Raw genomic sequence first — 18,396 nt, 5'->3', positions numbered from 1 at the left:
GTGCAGAGCCGGTTGTGACCCCCCACCCCCCAAAAAAAGAAAGAAAGAAAGAAAAAAAATGCTTTTAGAAAACAGTGCAAGTCCTGGAATGTGACTGTGAGTCATGGCAAAGCACATGACTTGCATATATAAAAACCTGGATTCAATTCCCTAATCCCCAGCAACCCCCAACACACACACACACACACACACACACACACACACACACACACACACACAAGTCCACATAATGAAGGTTAGTATTGCACAAATTAAATTGGTTTAATAATTTTGCTTTATTGATTTATTTTTGATTTTCAGGCTGGAGCGATAGCACAGCGGTAGGGCGTTCGCCTTACAAACGGCCAACATGGCCGACCCCAGTTCGATTCCTCCGCCCCTCTCGGAGAGCCCGGCAAGCTACCGAGAGTATTCGATATGCCAGACACAGTAACAACAAAGTCTCCAATGGAGACGTTACTGGGCCCGCTCGAGCAAATCGATGAACTACGGGAGGACAGTGAGAGTGACAGGCTACACCTTGAGTCCTCAGGGTTCACTCCTGGTGGGGCTCAGGGGAGTCATATGGGATGCCAAAGATCTGAACGTACCTGGTGGGTGGTGTGTGAGGCAAACACCTTACTTGCTGTACTACTGTTCTCGCCCCTACATTTGGTTTTTAAAAATAATATCTATATGTCTTTACTGAGTTTATTAATATGGAGTGTAATAGAAACATACATTTGATTTTCAATAATTAGATTTGGGTTTATTATCTCAGGAAGATAAAGATAAAAAGATAAAGGCCCTCCCGTTGATCGTCGATTTGCTCGAGCGGGCCCAGTAACGTCTCCATTGGAGACTTTGTTGTTACTGTATCTGGCATATCGAATATGTCACGGGGAGCTTGCCAGGCTCTGCCGTGTGGGCGAGATACTCTCGGTAGCTTGCCGGGCTCTCCAAGAAAATACTACTAATATGAATTTTCTAACTTTTGTTACTGGCTTATGATAAAATAATACACTGGTACTTAATTTTAAGATATGTTTTTATTTATTTATTTATTTATTTATTTATTTATTTATTTAGGGCCCCACCTGACGATGCTCAGGGGCTATTCCTGGCTCTGCATTCAGGAATTATTCCTAGAGGTGCTCAGGGGGCCATATGGGATGCTGAGGATTGAACCCGTGTCTGCCTCATGCAAAGCAAATGCCCTTCCCATGCACTATCACTCTGGTACCTAATTTTAAGATTATTAAAGTACAAGAAGCCTCACAATGGAGACGCTACTGGGCCCGCTCGAGCAAATCGATGAACAATAGGAGGACAGTGCTACAGTGCTAAAGTACAAATTTGTATTCAACAAAATTGCAACGAATTTGGCAGACTTACAGTATCATCAGTAATTATGTTTGTAGTTCGTTTAAACATAATTACCAAGATCCCTAAGCAACTTAAAACTTGGATTAGAAATTGAATTATAATTATTAGACACCTAGGTAATTTCTAAGTATGATAAAATATTAAAACTGTATTTTATCTATTTGAATAGAATTAGACATAGTTTTAGGCTTACATACCCCTAATATTTTTGTATGCGACAGGTTGGCTCTATCTTTGGGCTTTTTAAGAGATAGATGTAGTTCTATCACTTTGAGGAACTGAGAGAGGGATGCATGTGGCCACAGAGAGCTGTAGCATGAGCTCCTTCACGCTATTAAAATGACATGACAGGTAACAGTTGCTTACCTTCTGGTTTACTATCAATCCATTATTTTGAGAATTGTAACTAATACAGCCAATTTTTACTACGCTGGAATCAACAGAGGCAGAGGAATTCAACTGTGCATGTACTCATTTTTCAAGAAAAAGGACAATAATTTTACTGACAGTGAAGTGTCACTTTGCTCCAGAATATGGAAGAGCTTGACTCTCTTTCCCTCAGAGAAAACAGAGTAAATTCCTGTACGTGTGCTCCTGGGATTGAACTAAAGGCCTCCTCCAGGCAAGGCAAGGGGCTCTGCTGCTGACTTACATCCCAGCTCTGAGCATTTTTTTCACCAAGTAATGTTAAAAAGGGAAAACTGTCCTCCTTTCTAATCTGATATTATTAAAGGAAATTAATTAGGTCACTCAATTTTAGGATTACTTATTATAGTGGTAGCTGGTGTGAAGATTCTGATCTAAACTCAGAGCCTTAGAGAAAGGAGCCATGGAACCAAGCACTCATCTAGATATAATAGAGGATAGACTTGGATAAGCTTCTTAGCAAACATCACTTAACACTTTTGAGCAGGGTGTGGGGACACCTCCCAAGCAGTGCTGAGGTCAGGGCTCCCTCCTGATAATTCTTAACAACTGGGCTGCTGGTTCAATGTGAGATTCTGAAGAGGAATGAATGATTTATAGTTACGTGTCATTCGTCGATTGCCTCGAGCAGGCCCCAGTAACGTCTCCTTCATCCTAGCCGTGAGATTTTTAAGAAAGTGCTATATTCAAGGTCTTTAGGAGAATGAGACCCATTCATTATGTGTCATTAATAACAGAAAAACAACGAAATGGCAAGGTAATGGATTTAGGCAAATTCAAGAGAAGTGTTAAAAATTTTTATTAAAAACACTTGGCTTGGGGCTGGAGTGACAGCACAGCGGGTAGGGCGTTTGACTTGCACGTGGCCGACCCAGGTTCGATTCCCGGCATCCCATATGGTCCCCTGAGCACTGCCAGGAGTGATTCCTGAGTGCAAAGCCAGGAGTAACCCCTGTGCATCGCTGGGTGTGACCCAAAAAGCCAAAATAAATAAATAAATAAATAAAAACACTTGGCTTGAAAATGGGTGAACCGAGACTTAAACCTGAAAGCTTTGTAACTGCTCTCATGGTGATTCAATAAATAAAATTATAAAAAAGTGAAAAGAAAAAAAGAAAACCTCTACCTCTAGTACTATTTCTTCAGTTTCCATATTGCCTCTGGAGGGACAATCTACTTTTTCATTTTGCCTGGTTTTCCTTGTGTAGCCTTTGCCTCCAGCCTTCTAAATTGTCTGGGGGTAATAACAGAGAATCATCTGCATTTTCTTCTATTATAGGAATGGTTTGGGGCAATGGTATATTGTTAGATCAGTTACCTCCTTCTCGCCAGCAACTTCCTAGAGTAAGCTAAACAGATTTCTATCTCTTCGGAATTTAAATTCTGAACAGGATGATAAATAAGGGAATTTAAGTTAAACATTACCAAAGCAGTATCCAAGATGACTAGGCAAAATTTTCAACTGGGAGCCCAGGTTTAATTTTATTCCTTGGTACTGTTGTTTCTTTAGCTTTTCCTTCCATTGTGTATTGTTCCATTAATTCCCTATTGCTTTAATTAGATAAAATTTACGTGACTTACAACTACAGCATCCTAACTGATATAACATCCATTTTCCAGATGAGGACATTCAACCCAAGAGCCATTTTCAATATCAACTTGTAGCCCATAGGCACTCTTTTCTCTAAAATTTACTGTGTTTCTTAATAGAATAAACTTTTATTTAAGAATTAACTTCACTTTCACATAAGTTTTTCTTACTGAAAAAAGATCACAAGAGAAACATAATCTCAGTATAATTACATAAATGGCAATCTACGAATTCTTTTGATTAATTTGTATGTAATTCTTTTGATTAATTTGTATGTATTTTGTTTGTTCTATTCTGAGCGTCCTAGCAGGATAGAAGTGTTCTGTATTAGCTCTCAGAAGGAATAAAGAGATAATACAGGGGTTAAAGTATGGGCCTTGCATATGGCTGACCCTAATTCAAATCCCCAGCACCACACATATGTCCCCTCAGTACCACTAGGTGTCACATCCAACACCAAAATCTGAACCAAAACAAAACGAACAACAAAAAACCCTCAGAAAAGCCTAATAATCTTAAATTAAAAAGAAAGCAACTAGCATGCAAACTAATGGAGAAAGAACTTTATTTATAACATAATTTTGTAAACAATCACACTGTGCATTTTAAATTCAACAATAACAATTTTTTTCTTTTATGGACTTATAGTAAACCCTATATAAAGTCAACGAGTTAAAATGAGTGAAGATGAATAGGTAGAATAATTTCTGAAAATGTTAAATTACATCACTTGATACAAAGACAAATAACTATCTGTACTTTAAAAATTTACAAGTCACAAAACATTAATTTACAATTTTAAATACACAGTAAAACATTTATAAAAAAAAGCATTGATATTAATTTTATTACAAACCAGTGAATTACTCAGAGGAATATTAAAACTTACTAAAAATCAGTAAATATTGCAACTGAGGTAAAAAATTTGTAAGTAAACAAAACAATTATTTTTAAGGGCCAAAAAGTAAACAAAAGGAGAAGACAGCACTTTCTGATCACCATGTCTACTCCTTGATATTCTGAAGCAGCTTCAACAAATGGGACTCGATAACCTGTTGAACTAAACAAATGAGTGATCAAGATCACAGCACAGAGATCATAAAATTTTAAAAAGAACTATCAAAATCAACTTAACATACCCAATTTACAGTTGTGTGTGTGTGTGTGTGTGTGCGTGTGTGTTTTGCCACACCCAGCAATCTTAGGGGTTATTTCTAATTCTGCACTCAGTAATCACTCCTGGCAGGCGTGGGGGACCAAATGGAATGCTCGCGATCAAAGCCTGTTGGCCACACGCAAGGCAAGCACCCTACACACTGCACTATCTCTCCGGCCCCCTAAAACAGTTATTTTTAACTTGAAAAAAAGGTAAATGAATTGGATACATTCATTCTAAAGGTGATATTGCAATGGAATAGTTAAATGTTAAAAAACTTCATGTGTTGCTGACTTAATAACTAAATTTACTGGATTTCTCTGTCTTGGTCCCAAAATTTGAAACTGAAGAATAGTACTGAGTATAAATAAAGCTGTTCTAAGAAATAGAGAAAGTGTCACTATTAAATGCTTTGTAATTAGTTTTCTAGAAAATATTAAATCCCGGGGGTATGGTGCTGTCAGCAGGTCAATCTGTACCTGTGAGATGAGTGCATCAGCAGCCTGATGGCACCTTCAGACTTCCAGATACCCCAAAATTGCTGCTGTGCCATTGGCCAGACCCCAAAAACTTGGGGCAAAGTTTACCAAGAAAGTAAACGACCAAAAGTTAGGTATGTGGGAAACACACCCACAAACCACCTCTGGCCCAGCTATATAATTGGAGGCATGGCCTCTCTGGTTCCTGATTGAACTGCTTAATGGCCATGATCCCAGAGACTCAGAAACAAATTTCGAAACCCAGCGGTTTTTGGCAGAAATGCGTCCGGTCCCTGCAGTAGGTCACTGGTGTTGGGCCAACCCAGGTGGGAATAGGATTCGTGCCTTGGCCTGTTCCCCCCAGCGGCCCAGTGGCCGCCATCCTTCAGAGGCCACTGGACAGTCAGGTTTGGGCCCCCAGTGACGAGACACGCAGGGACTTACGGGATGGGGGTGGAGCCGGTCCTGTCCTCCCCACCCCAACGAGACCCCAAGTCATCGCCCACAAATGGCCTCTCTGGCTCCTGATCAAGCTGCTTAATGGTCTTGATCCCAGAGACTCAGAAACAAAACTTGAAACCCAGAGGCTTTTGGCAGAAAAGCGTCCGGACCCCACAGTATGTGACTGTGGCCGGGCCACCCCAGGGAGCAAAGGGTGTTGTCCCTCCGCCTGCTCCCCCTTGGCAGCTCGGTGGCCGTCATCCTCCAGAAGCCATTGGACAGTCAGGTCTGGGCCCGCAGTGACGAGACATTTTGGACCTCACGGGATGGGGGTGGAGCTGGTCCTGTCCTCCCCACCCCAACGAGACCTCAAGTCATCGCCCACGAACGGTCTCTCTGGCTTCTGATCAAGCTGCTTAATGGTCATGATCCCAGAGACTCAGGAGCAAATCTCAAAACCCAGTGGCTTTTGGCAGAAATCCTTCCATATTTAAGAGTTAAAATTTCGGAATTTCAAACTCACATGGCCCTACTGCAGCCACGCGACATCATATGTTATTCATAGCCAGCAATAAAACACAAATTGTCTACTGTTGCCTTTTCAGCAGATCTGAGTGTTTGGGTAAAATCTCAAATAATAATGGTGGGTCTGGTGTCGAAATATTGAATGTGATCAAAGTAGAGAGAGAGTAATGTGGAAATCATCTGCCCCACAGGTAGGGGAAGGGTGTGGGATGGGGGTATACTGGGGTTTTTGGTGGTGGAGAATGGGCACTAGTGAAGGTACGGGTGTTTCATTGTATGACTGAGACTTAGACCCGAAAGCTTTGTAACTGCTCTCACGGTGATTCAATAAATAAAATTATGAAAAATGAAAAAAAAAAGAAAATATTAAATCTTATAATCAGATGCACAATTATCTTCCAGAAATTATTTGTGTTGAAGAAAATTTAATAATAACAAACTAACTTCTAGAATTTATAGGTTTTTTTTGTTTAGCTCATTGTTAAAGTTAGCAGTTAGGGTAACACGAATGTACTATGACTATAATTGATATAAATGGTTTGCACATTTTCAAACTTTAAATAAAATGAAACTGAGATTCTAAAACACTTACCACTTCTATAGCCCAAGGCAACAGCTAAATCCATAGAATTATATCCAGAGTCAGTTTCAATTGTTGGGTCAGCTCCATTTTCTATACCGAAACAGAAAAACCCACATAAGTAAAATGAAAACATGGATATATCTGTCCACTACTGGCTCATGTGTAAATAACAGGGGAGAGTGTCAGCCGTCTTGGAGGGTAGTTTCAGGAGATCTAGCAAAGAAAAGAGTCTAGAGTATGCACAGGGTTCACTTGGATGGGCTGGAGAGAAGGTACTGGGCATCGCTTAGGCTAACTGGCATGTACAGGTAGAGGCAGACCTTCTGCATAAAGACACGACAGAGAAAACAACAAGGGACATCCAAAAGGAAAGCACCGAGGACAAGGCTCTGCCTGCAGAGAAGTATGTGCGTGGGAGGGGCTGACATGTGGAACTCCCAGTGGGGGTGTTCTGAGGGCGAGTGGCAGTGGCATGAATGCATTTAACAAGACCAAATGAATGGCTGTCTTGACCATGGCGGGCAGTTTGCACAACCAAGTCCTTACAGGGCATTGTTTCCCTTTTTTTTTTGGGGGGGGGCGGTCATACCCAGCTGTGCTCAGGAACACTGCTGGCAGGGCTTGGGGGACCATATTGGGTGCTGTCAATGGAAATCGGGTGGGCTGTGTGCAAGGCAAGCGCCCTACTGTACTATTGCTCCCGCTGCTGAATGAGTATTTTCTAAATATTCTCACTTTTATCTGCTTACCTAAGAGCATTTTTACACATTTCACATGATTCCCATGTACAGCATAAAGCAAAGGTGTCCCTCCATTCTGCAAAAGGAAAGAATGATTTAGTTTTTCAAAGTGGCCAAGATTCAAATTTAATGCTGTAGCAAAATGTTTTTACAAAGAACTGGGCACATGCAAGTAAGATGTGGGTCATTTTAATATTTTGTAAAAATATTTAAATCAGAACTAATAATAAAGTTTATTATGACCTTTACTTTTCCTTTAAACATTTACTGAATGTTTAATCCGTTCAGAAGACGCATTATTCTGTGGGTGCTTATTATGTTGCTCCTAAACCCAGGAAGTCTTAAGAGTTTGTTGCAGTAATTAAAAACTCAGTGTCATACTTACCCAATCATACTCATTTACATCAACTCCACAATCAAGCAGCATTTTGACAATGTCTGTGTAGCCTTTACTACAGGCCAATGATAGTGCACTTTCTCGGCCTTTTCCTAAGAGCTGTGGATCAGCACCCTGGTGTGGGAAGGGGAGATAAAAAGCTTTTCAGTTCAAGGAGACTAGGATATGGTCACTTCTGCCAATAAATACTACAGTTCATCAAATAAGCGAGGTAATATTCTGCAGTTAATAAGAATGTCAACACCGATTCATGGGTGCTCATGTTATCAAAGGCGTCCAGAGGCCTTCCTTCCTCCCTGTCTCAACTCTAACTATTCTTTCTCTCTGAAGTTACACTACAGCTCATGAGGCTGCTCCTGCAGGGCTGGCAGTCATCTTGCGCCAGGGCTCTGAGAGGGGCTGGGCACAAAACCATCTCTCAGAGTTCTGGATAGGGTTAGTTTCACTGCCCACCGAGTCCAAGTTCCATGAGTCCAGGAAAAGCATTTAAGATTTTTTTTTTTTGATCCTCTACCCATGGCACCTGGCTGGCTGAAGACACAAAAGCTGGACTCAAGACTGCACTGAACTTAAGTAACTATACACAAACATTTTTCTGAGGCATTTTCCTTACATTCTGAAGGAGAAACTCTACCACAGCTATTTGCCCGTGTGCTGCAGCCCACATCAGAGGAGTAAATCCTTCTTCATCCGTGTGATTGATAACATTTTCTATTTAAAAGAAAAGCAATTTAACAACCACATAGTAAACATCACTAAGAAAAATACTGGCATTCTAAAAAAAGCTGGTTATATTACGCAATGAGGTTCACTCTGTGCTGCCTTTTTAGATCACTGATGTCCTACTGCGTGAGGTGGCAATCTGCTAAGCGTGTTTATATGTGCCTCAAGGGACATAGCTAAGTTCAAGAAATCTTGTTTTTCCATATAAACTACTAGGCTTAACATAATACTAAGTGCATGCTATAGAATATCTTAATTCCGAGCCAGGTGGTCAGTTTGATCTTGGCCCTGTCATTTTCTAGCAGTGTGATTCTGGGCATGCCACTTGATTTTTCAACACGAGGAAAAAGATCTCAGTAATCTTGGATGTACAGTTCAGAGGATCACAATAAAATGGAATATGGGAGCCCTTAGCATTACATAAGTTTGTTCTTAAAGAAATTCTAAGGTATTACTAAAGCGCTCTTCTCTCCAGAGTTTGTAGTGCTGCCTATGACAGTTCTACATTCCTGTGGTTTGCTACTATAATATAATGTGAATTCAGAGTGAATAACCCAAAACTTAGTACAATGCAATTCCACCTAAAACCCCATGTAATCTGATACATTTAAGTCTACTATTTAAGTCTATTTAAGACAATTTAAGTCTTGGGGCTGGAACGATAGTGCAGCGGGTAGGGCATTTGCCTTGCATGTGGCTAACCCGGGTTCGATTCCCAGCATCTCATCTGGTCCCCTGAGCACTGCCAGGAGTAATCTCTGAGTGCCTGAGCCAGGAGTAACTCCTTTGCACTGCTAGGTGTGACCCAAAAAGCAAAAAAAAAAAAAACTAAGTCTAGTTTCCCCCTCAATTTGTTTTGCAGACTGAGACTGAAATCTCCTTCATCTTTCTTACAAAAGAATGACTAAAATTAAAAGAAACCTCTTTTATCCTACTTCCTGTATTCTAATAAACAACGTTGAGATACTGGATAACATTTTAAAAAATGAAAACAATAGACCAGAGAGACAGTACAGTGGGTAGAGACAGTGCAGTGCCTTGCACAGTCGACTCAGTTTGATCCCTGGCACCCATATGGTCTCTTTAAGACCGAATAGGAATAGGAGTGTCCCTCCCCAGAAAAATAAAAACACAAGCAGAGCTTGACATTTACTCTAATCAGACCAAAACATATTTCATATGGGTCAAGGAGTAGAATGTAAAATGGAAACCACAGAAGTTCTAGTAATACATGAATGGGTCTATTTAAAAGTTTGGCATAAGAAATCCTTTCTAAGCAAGATACAAAATGCAGAAGTCAAAGAAAAACCTACACTGACTACTGAAAAATGTTAAGTCTATGGGCCAGGGCCAGGACTCATGTAGCAGGGTCACATACTTTGCATGGGTGTGAGGCCTGGGATTTCATTCCCTGGCACTGCAACTGCAAGGGATCCTGAGCATCACCTGTGTAGCCCTAGTGGTCCCAAGTACAGTCAGGCCCAACCACTGCAAGGAGTGACTCCCACAATAATGTTTCAACCCTTACAAGCAAACTCAAAGAAAAAATGAAAAAAGTAGGAAAAATAGGCCAGAAAACAACACAAAGAGAATTTTGAAAACGTAGGGCAGTTCATACAAAACAGTATGTAACAAGCAGTCCACACAAAAGAGAAATTCAAATAGAAGGTTATTTAACAAATATGAATGAAACCTTGGCAAAGATCCCATTTTTTCGGCTATCAGATTAGCAAAGATAAAAGTCTTATGTAACATCCTGTGCCAGTGAAAATATGGGAAAAAAATTAGTCTACTTAATTATGATGTAAGAAAAACCATTGTTCACAATATGTGAAAATAAAAATCCATATACCTTTTGGTTCAAATATACTTGTAGAAATTTATCCTTACAGTATAAGGGAATCCTGTTTAAAGAGCCCTTTCCCATAAATCCAGGAGCTTCCCTAACTCTTTTTCCTCTTTTCTTTCTCTTACAGAAAAACTTTTGAATTTGGCAAAAAACAAACAGAAACTTTCAAAAACTAATGCCCATACTGTCATTTAATAGCAACAAACTAGATTGGCCACCACCAGGGAGACTAGTTGAAAAACAGAGTATATGTATATGCAATACAATGCAAAATCATGAGACTGTTACAGAGAACTGCAAGGAGTGACTCCATTGAATTACTGTGGGACTCACTCCTTGCAGTGCTTATAAGAAAATATTACCAACAGATTTAGTAAAAAGGTAAAGTACACTGCATTTTTCCTACTTTTCCTCCTGTATAAATAAATAGCAGAAGCACAAACGTATTCTGACACACAATCCCAAATATAAACAAATGTTTTCAAGAAAAAATTTCAGAAAATGTGAGAAACTTATATTCAATCTTGGGGAAAAAGTTCAAGAACAAATAAACCCCCAACAAAACCCAACTTTATGGAATTATCTGCTTGGCGAGAAATTGCGACTTCCTCATTTTTCTTTTTTATACTTCTCTGTCCTAAAATGAAACAATAACAAATCTAAAAAAAATCTACTGAATTAGTTTTAAATAAATTTAAAAAGCAGACTGTTACCTTGTTCAATACGTGTGGCCAGGTAAAGCATCTCTCCTTGAGCAGCCAACTGGTGAACAGATAGAGCTGAAGGAAAATCAGAAAAAGCATTATGTATTGTACACCTGCCTTTTCATTGTGCATGGTTCTATAGCAATTTTTGTTTTCAAAATAAAAGCTATCGTTTTGCAATTTTAAATACATAGCTTCAAATATATCATAATATCATAACATTACAAGCAGCTGTTTTGTTTGTTTGGGGGCTATACCCGGTGGTGCTTAGGACTTACTCCTGGCTCTGCACTCAGGAATCACTCCTGGTAGTGCGTGGCAATGTATGGGATGCCAGGGATCAACCCTGGGTCTGCCAAGTACAAAGCAAGTACCATACCCACTGTACCATCTCTCCAGCCCCTGCAAGTAGTCATTTTTATCTGAAAATTAACTCTTATATGTCCAAGTTAATTCCAGTATCAACAAATTGATGCGAACAATGAATACACAAACTTATTTTCAATGATTAAAAAGTCAATTTTAAGTTTATCCTATCTTTATCTCTTCATTTATGATAAATGCAGGGCTGTAGAGATAGTACTGCAAGTAAGGCACTTGCCTTGCGTGTGACCCCATGAGTTCAATGCCCAGCACCTTATATGGTCCCCTTAGCTCGCTAGAAGTGATCCCTGAGTGCAGAGCCAGGAGTAAGCCCTGAGCAGCACCAGGTGCGGTCCAAAAACAAAACAGCAACAACGAAATGATAAATGCACGTATTCATTGTGTGGGCGGGGGGGGGGGGGGGGGGAGGGAGGAGGAAATGCTCTCTCTCTATCCAACTTAAGAGGAAGTTGGCTCTAACAGACATAAAGACACAAGTTTTTTGTCTTTTTATTGATTTTTAATCCTTCAAAGCAGCAAATACCATATTGACACTCCATGGGTATTTAACTTTAGGAGTGAGATAATAAATGGAAAACTGGGCCTTGAAAGTAAATTTTTGAGTGCTGACCTAGATATGGTTAATTAGCTGTGTGACTTATGTTAACTGTTCAAACATTTCTGTACAGCTCAAAAATCCTGTGGTTGAACTATTTTAAGATAATCTATTTTATTCTTTTTTTTTTCCAGCTGTACCAGTAATTGAACCCAGGCCTTAACACAAAAAGGAAAGCAATCTGAAAGCACAAATTGACAGGAGTAAAGCAGAAATAGCAATCAAAAGAAAAAGTCAAACACTTCTTCTGGCTTAACTGCTAACAGTAAATAACTACAAAATTAGGAGCGGGCATGAAGAGAGGTCAGCCCTAATAGTCCCTGCCTGAGAGTGTGAAGCCTGTGTGGCCAGGAGCTTGATGCCCGACACTGTCCCATACACCCAGCTATGATGCCCACAGCTCTGTCTAGGGTCCAACTGTGTGATCTGCAGCACATCACAACCAAGGGTGTGCAAACCATACAACTGCATGTGCACACCCGGTGAGCACAATAAAAAGTGGGGGAGCACTTTTACTCACAGCAAGGGAAGGGGAGAGGGTGGGGAGTCTGGCAGGGTACATTTTCTCTTTTTTGTTTTTGGGTCATACCTGGCAGTGCTTAGAGCTTACTCCTGGCTCTGTGCTCAGGGATCACTCCTGGCAGGCTTGGGGAATCAGATGGGGACTGTACCCGGGTTGGCTGTGTGCCAGGCAAGCGTCCTACTCGCGGTATTATCAATCTGGTCCTAATGGTACAGTATTACAAAGTAAAGTCCTATGTTTCACCATACTCTACATCATAGCCACATTTACATTATCCTCTCATATGTGGTTCCTAACCTCAAATAGTTAACTGGCTCTCCCTCATTACCATATCCATAACACAGAGAACAGTTTAATTTATACAGAAAAATTTCATTTTCTTTTTGAATAATTCATAATTCTTTGTCTCTTTTTTTTGGGGGGGTGAGGACGGCATACCTGGCAGGCTCAGGGCTTACTCTTGGTGGACTTGGGGGATCATATGTGGTGCTGGGAATTGAACTCAGGGTGACTACGTGCAAGGCCAGCACCCTAACCACTGTACTATTTCTCTAGCCCTTTCTTTTGGAATGATTCTAAAGCAAACATCTGTGGATTCAAGGTTTTAAAAAGAGTGGCTGTAGAGTCAAATTATTTCAAATAAAAAAAAAACAGTAGAGGTTAACTTTCACTATACTGATCTTAGTGCTGGGGATTGAACTCAGGACCTCATGCATGCTAGTCATATGCTCTTCCACCTGGACTCTCTCCCCAGCCCTGGTGAAACTGCTTTAAATTACTAAAATTATTAAAATACCACGTGCTTTCCCAAACAAATAGCCTTTAATGAAAACAGTGTTTCAAAGCCAAACCCAAATAATTACAATAGTAGTAAGGATGTTTTTATGCATTAGTGGGGCACTTACAATTGGCTAACAGAGGTGTGGTTGAGACCTCATTTCCTCTGTGTTTGTTGGTCAAAGTGGTCGACTGTTTAATAGGTGAGAAGTGCTTTGTTGTAGAGGGAGTGTAGACATGCCTTACTTGAATTCCCGGAGAAGGAGATGTATGGATATTGCATTCCGCTAAGTAAAATAAGTTAGAGAGATTGAAACAGTATTTTAATGAACAAGTATTTGAAAGTTCTATGTCAGTTTGTACTAAGAAAGACATATATGAAGTATAATATTTTCAGTTGTTTCTAGAGTGTTATTAAAACTACTTTTGTTATAAAACTGTACTACAATAGCATGTAAGTTTCAGGAAAAAAATTGTATTACCCTTGAGCGATTTTATTCGGATTATTTTTTATATTTGATCATTATTAAAGCAAATCTACAACAAGACAAACTTTACTGCATTAACGCATAGGAAGTTGGGCTGGAGAAATTGTACAGTGGGTAGGGTGCTCGCTTTGCACATAGCTAACTGAGGTTTAATCCCCGGCATCCCGTATGTTCCCCTGAGCTCTGTCAGGAGCAATTCCTCAGTGTCCAGCCAGGAGCAACCCTTGACCATTGCTGGGTGTGGCCCAAAAACCAAAAAAAAAAAAAAAAAAAAAAAAAGCATAGGAAACTAATGTCGAAAATATTCATGTCATAAGTCAATTTTGTTTCTCAAAGGTATACATATTTCTTTCCTATAATTAAAAAAGACATAGCAAGGAATTTTATTAATATGTAAAAAAATTAAAAAAACGATTCACATAATATGAAATCACTTTTGATTTCTATGAGATTCCACAAAAATCATACTAATGATGGAGATACTAAGTCATAATCAAAAAAGGAAAAATAAAACCACAAATAAAAACCAAACAAATACAGATATTTATACCATAACTTTCAACCTTTAAATAGGACAGATGCCACTTCCAGGTCAGAGTTAACCTGATCTTGAATATTTTTACTATCCTCCTCATTTAAGGACTTGACGAATCGAGAACACACGTTCATATCAAATCGGTTAGGCAGTATGAACTTCATTCCCATAGCAATGCCCTGTGCCGATCCTTCCTCAGTGGTTGGGTCCAGTGAATGCTCTAGTTTAATGTCAGGCATGCCAGCTAAACTGTAAGTGCTGGCACACTCTTCCACTTTCAGTTGGGTGCCCATATCCAGATTTGCTGCTGTAGCCATGATTCCAATCGTAGTTTCAATAATTAAAGCATTTCATCATTTCCTCTTGGTTTTGTAGGGGAGGTATCCAGTGTATCCTTAAAGTTGATATTAAAAATTCTGAAAAAAAAAATACTCTATCAACGTAAGTAGAAGTATAACAACTAGTCATTTCAATCAAGCATATAAACAATGCTCTCAGAAGCCTGCTTCAAGGAAACGTACAATGTTCGAGGGTAGAGAAACTCAGGGTGAAGCCACGCTTCAGCATTTAATAGCTATGTAGACCGGTGTGAGTTACTAGCTCTGTCTCACTTGTAAAACGGGTCTTACCATTAACTTCTCAGGATCTTGGCAAAGATAAGATGAATACATTACATTCTTACCTCTACCACGAGGTCGTCAACAAATTTTAGTTACCTTTCTCCCTTTTTCTTATTCTAGAACATGCCAAATGGGTAACAATAAAAATAAACTTTCATATGAAACTTTAAGCTCTGAAGGCTCATTTTATTTTATTTTTTGCTTTTTTAGGTCACACCCGGCAATGCACAGGAGTTACTCCTGGTTCATACACTCAGGAATCACTCCTGGCAGTGCTCGGGGGACCATATGGGATGCTGGTAATCGAACCCGGGTCGGCCATGAGCAAGGCAAACGCCCTACCTGCTGTGCTATCGCTCCAGCCCCTGGAGGCTCATTTAAAAAAAATTCTTTCTTTCTTTTCTTTTTTTTTAAAACATGCTGTATTTATAAAGCAGCTCTCTCACTTTTCTGATACCCATGACTCCCAGGATAATGAAAGAAATTACAAAGTTCTGGCTATGGTAAACTAAAAATAGATTTATTTTATTCATTTCACTGAGATCAATGATTAGCAAGTTAATACAGGTTTTCGTTAAAATTAAGCGAGCATAGGTTGGCTTCCTTTGTCTTCCTTTTCTGGGGCATTAGGTATCTCCATCTTCGTAATAATTATTAAAAAGTAAGAATTGTTTTTTTGTTTTCTTTTTTCAAATACAGGTTTTCCTCAGGTATCTAAAAGTAAAGGTAAAGGTAAAGGCCCTCCCGTTGATGGTCGATTTGCTCGAGCGGGCCCAGTAACGTCTCCATTGGAGACTTTGTTGTTACTGTGTCTGGCATATCGAATACTCTCGGTAGCTTGCCGGGCTCTCCGAGAGGGGCGGAGGAATCGAACTCGGGTCGGCCATGTTGGCCGCGTGTAAGGCGAACGCCCTACCCACTGTGCTATCGCTCCAGCCCTAAAAGTAGAATGCTCAAATGTTATGGTTCCCATTAATTTATACAGAAAAAAATAAGCATTCCCAGACCCTTAAAAAAAAATTACTAAATCATTCCAACTAGAAGCATTCTTTTTTTTTTTTTTTTGACATCCAGTGATGCTCAGGGTTACTCCTGGCTCTGCACTCAGGAATCACGCCTGGTGGTGCTGGGGGAATCATATGGGATTTGGGGGATGGAACTTGCAAAACAAGCGTCTTACCTGCTGTACTACTGCTCCAGTCCCAGAAGCATTCTACTTTGAATAGCAGGGAAAACCTGTATAGATTGTCAAGATATGAACTCAATAAATGCCAACTTTTTCAAAAATGCTAACTCTTCAAGCATAATTTTTTTTTCTTTTTGGGTCACACCCTGCGATGCACAGGGGTTTCTCCTGGCTCTGCACTCAGGAATTACCCCTGGCGGTGCTCAGGGGACCATATGGGATGCTGGGAATCAAACCTGGGTCGGCCGTGTGCAAGGCAAATGCCCAGACCGCTGCGCTATTGCTCCAGCCCCTCAAGCATAATTTTAAAATTCGTTATGAATTATTATTTTTAAATGGATTATTAGGAATCACTAGGACAGCCCTATAGATCTTAAAAATCTTAAATTTCATTACTTAAGAAAGAGAAAATTTCATTACTGTACCTAATGTGCCTCTAAAAAATGAAGAACTTCAAGATTTACAATTGTTCCACAAAATGATCACCAGGACAGAAATAAAATTAATAATAAATAACATCCAGTTAAGTTCTTCAGATTAGGGTTTACTGACCCTTAGAAATATTTGAGAGGGCATAGGGTGTATTAAAATCGGCATTAATTGGAATCAAGAGAGAAAATGCTGTAGGATCACAGTGGAGCAAGAGTAGCAGACCATACATTTATAACCACTGTTTACAGCTGTAAAATATTTTTTCAAGACTGAATCCTGAGTAGCCAGGGCAGTTAACTATTATCTCCGTACTCCAGAGGAGAATGAGCAAGTTTGTGAGTTACGAGAAACCTAACCAGCTCTTCTGATTCCATCCATCTATTGTACTTAGCAGGACTAAATGAACCCCAGACTCCCAAAGAAGAAAAATGTTGGAAGAAAAGAACAAATGGTAATAATAATAAACAGGTAACAAAGTCAGTATATATCAAGCATAAGAAGGCAAGCAGAAGAGGAAATGAATCCTAGTGACTGGCGGATGAGGGTGGTCTTTTGCTTTCAGTTTTTTGGGGGGGTCACACCTGACAACACATAGGGGTTACTCCTGAATCATGCACTCAGGAATCACTCCTGGCGGTGCTCGGGGGACCATATGGGATGCTGGGAATCGAACCCGGGTCAGTCGCGTGCAAGGCAAATGCCCTACCCGCTGTGCTATCGCTCCACTCCTAGAGTGGTCTTTTGAACGGGAGCTATTTTCCTGAGGGGTGAACACTCTCCCACAGCCTCCTACCCCAAGTTCTCCCAGTGCTATGCTTATAACACTTTATATGTTGTGGCGCAGTGTTCAGGGGCTACTCCCGACTCTCTGCTCAGGGCCTGCATCCCGGAAACGCTCAGGAAACCAGATGTGCAGCCGGGACTTGAACCACTTTAGTAGCCAGAGCCGCATGCAAGGAGGGTGCCGTAACCTCCGGACTGTCTCTCAGGTCCCGTATTGGCTCTTTAAGCATTTCTCCTTCCTCTGAAACAAGACTTCACCTCTCCCAAACCGGTACCACCCGTACGATGAGGACTAGTCTTACTCAGCATTGTACACAAAAACTCAAAAAAAATCTTTTAACATATTCTATCCTGAAATGACCCGGCACGATGCAGAAACAAACAAACGAAAAAAGCAAGAGCTCAGACCCGATTTTCCATCTCTTCCATCACTAACTAGTTGCGCTGTGCCCCTCCCAGCGCAACTCATCACCTGAGTTTTCCAAAAGGCTCATTTGACTCATCTGTGAAACAAAGACGGTTGCAACAGGCATCTCTGACACTCCCGCCCCCAGCCCCCAAACACTTCCATATCATTTGCCAGGGTTTATAGATATGGGGGCGGGGGGAGGGGGGCTTCGAGGGAAGGATAACCACTCTGAGTGACAGAGGACGGAAATAGAACACTTGTCACTAGGAAGGAAAAGCAGAGCTGACGGGCACAGTCAAATTTCTGCAGACTAGGAAGGGGTGAGGGTGGGACAGGAGGACCTGGGGAGGAGAAAGCGGAGGCCGAGACCGAGCGAGCCCCCTAGGCGGGTCCCTCCCGGCTGCGGCTGGGAGCGGCCCCTCCCCAGCCCCCGTACTTCCTGATCCTGCAGCGAGCGGGTCCCGAGGGGAACGCCCGACGCCTCCTGGGCGACAGGTGTCCGGAGGCGCCCCGGACCCGAGCCCGCCGCCGAGGCCCGGCTGTCGCGGAAAGAGCGCGGTGCGCGCGGTCGCGGCGCGTCCGGGGGAGCCGGGCCGGGGCCCCACCCGGTGGCAGCTCCGGGCCTCGCGGCCACCTGCGGCAGTGGCCGACGAATCGGCTCCTCCCATCTACGTCCCGGCTGCCC

General features: G+C 41.1%; 1 protein-coding gene across 1 annotated transcript; it reads right to left on the bottom strand.

Annotated features, from left to right (window-relative positions):
* Window positions 1–3,930: 3,930 nt before the first annotated feature.
* Window positions 3,931–18,343, bottom strand: ANKRA2 (ankyrin repeat family A member 2). Its single transcript, XM_056112523.1, has 10 exons — window positions 18,148–18,343; window positions 16,082–16,137; window positions 14,310–14,697; window positions 13,387–13,545; window positions 10,989–11,054; window positions 8,317–8,414; window positions 7,692–7,817; window positions 7,316–7,382; window positions 6,576–6,656; window positions 3,931–4,442 (listed from the first exon to the last, which is right to left on the bottom strand). Exons 3-10 carry the CDS (start codon window positions 14,596–14,598, stop codon window positions 4,387–4,389), a joined length of 942 nt encoding a protein of 313 aa, XP_055968498.1. The 5' UTR covers window positions 14,599–14,697; window positions 16,082–16,137; window positions 18,148–18,343; the 3' UTR covers window positions 3,931–4,386.
* Between the last annotated feature and the right edge of the window lie 53 nt (window positions 18,344–18,396).

Source organism: Sorex fumeus, unplaced genomic scaffold (genome assembly GCF_029834395.1).
Source record: "Sorex fumeus unplaced genomic scaffold, SorFum_2.1 ptg000018l, whole genome shotgun sequence".
Taxonomy (NCBI): domain Eukaryota; kingdom Metazoa; phylum Chordata; class Mammalia; order Eulipotyphla; family Soricidae; genus Sorex; species Sorex fumeus.
The sequence above is the reverse complement of the archived record's forward strand: the minus strand, read 5'-3'. Positions and strand labels throughout refer to the sequence as shown.

Excerpts from the sequence above, each read along its gene's own strand:
- ANKRA2 (XM_056112523.1), bottom strand. The coding sequence starts at position 14,598 with ATGGCTACAGCAGCAAATCTGGATATGGGCACCCAACTGAAAGTGGAA. Across the intron at positions 13,546-14,309 it reads GGCATCTGTCCTATTTAAAG|CGGAATGCAATATCCATACA; the intron begins GTTGAAAGTTAT and ends TATTTTACTTAG. Across the intron at positions 7,818-8,316 it reads TAGAGTTTCTCCTTCAGAAT|GGTGCTGATCCACAGCTCTT; the intron begins GTAAGGAAAATG and ends TTCCCACACCAG.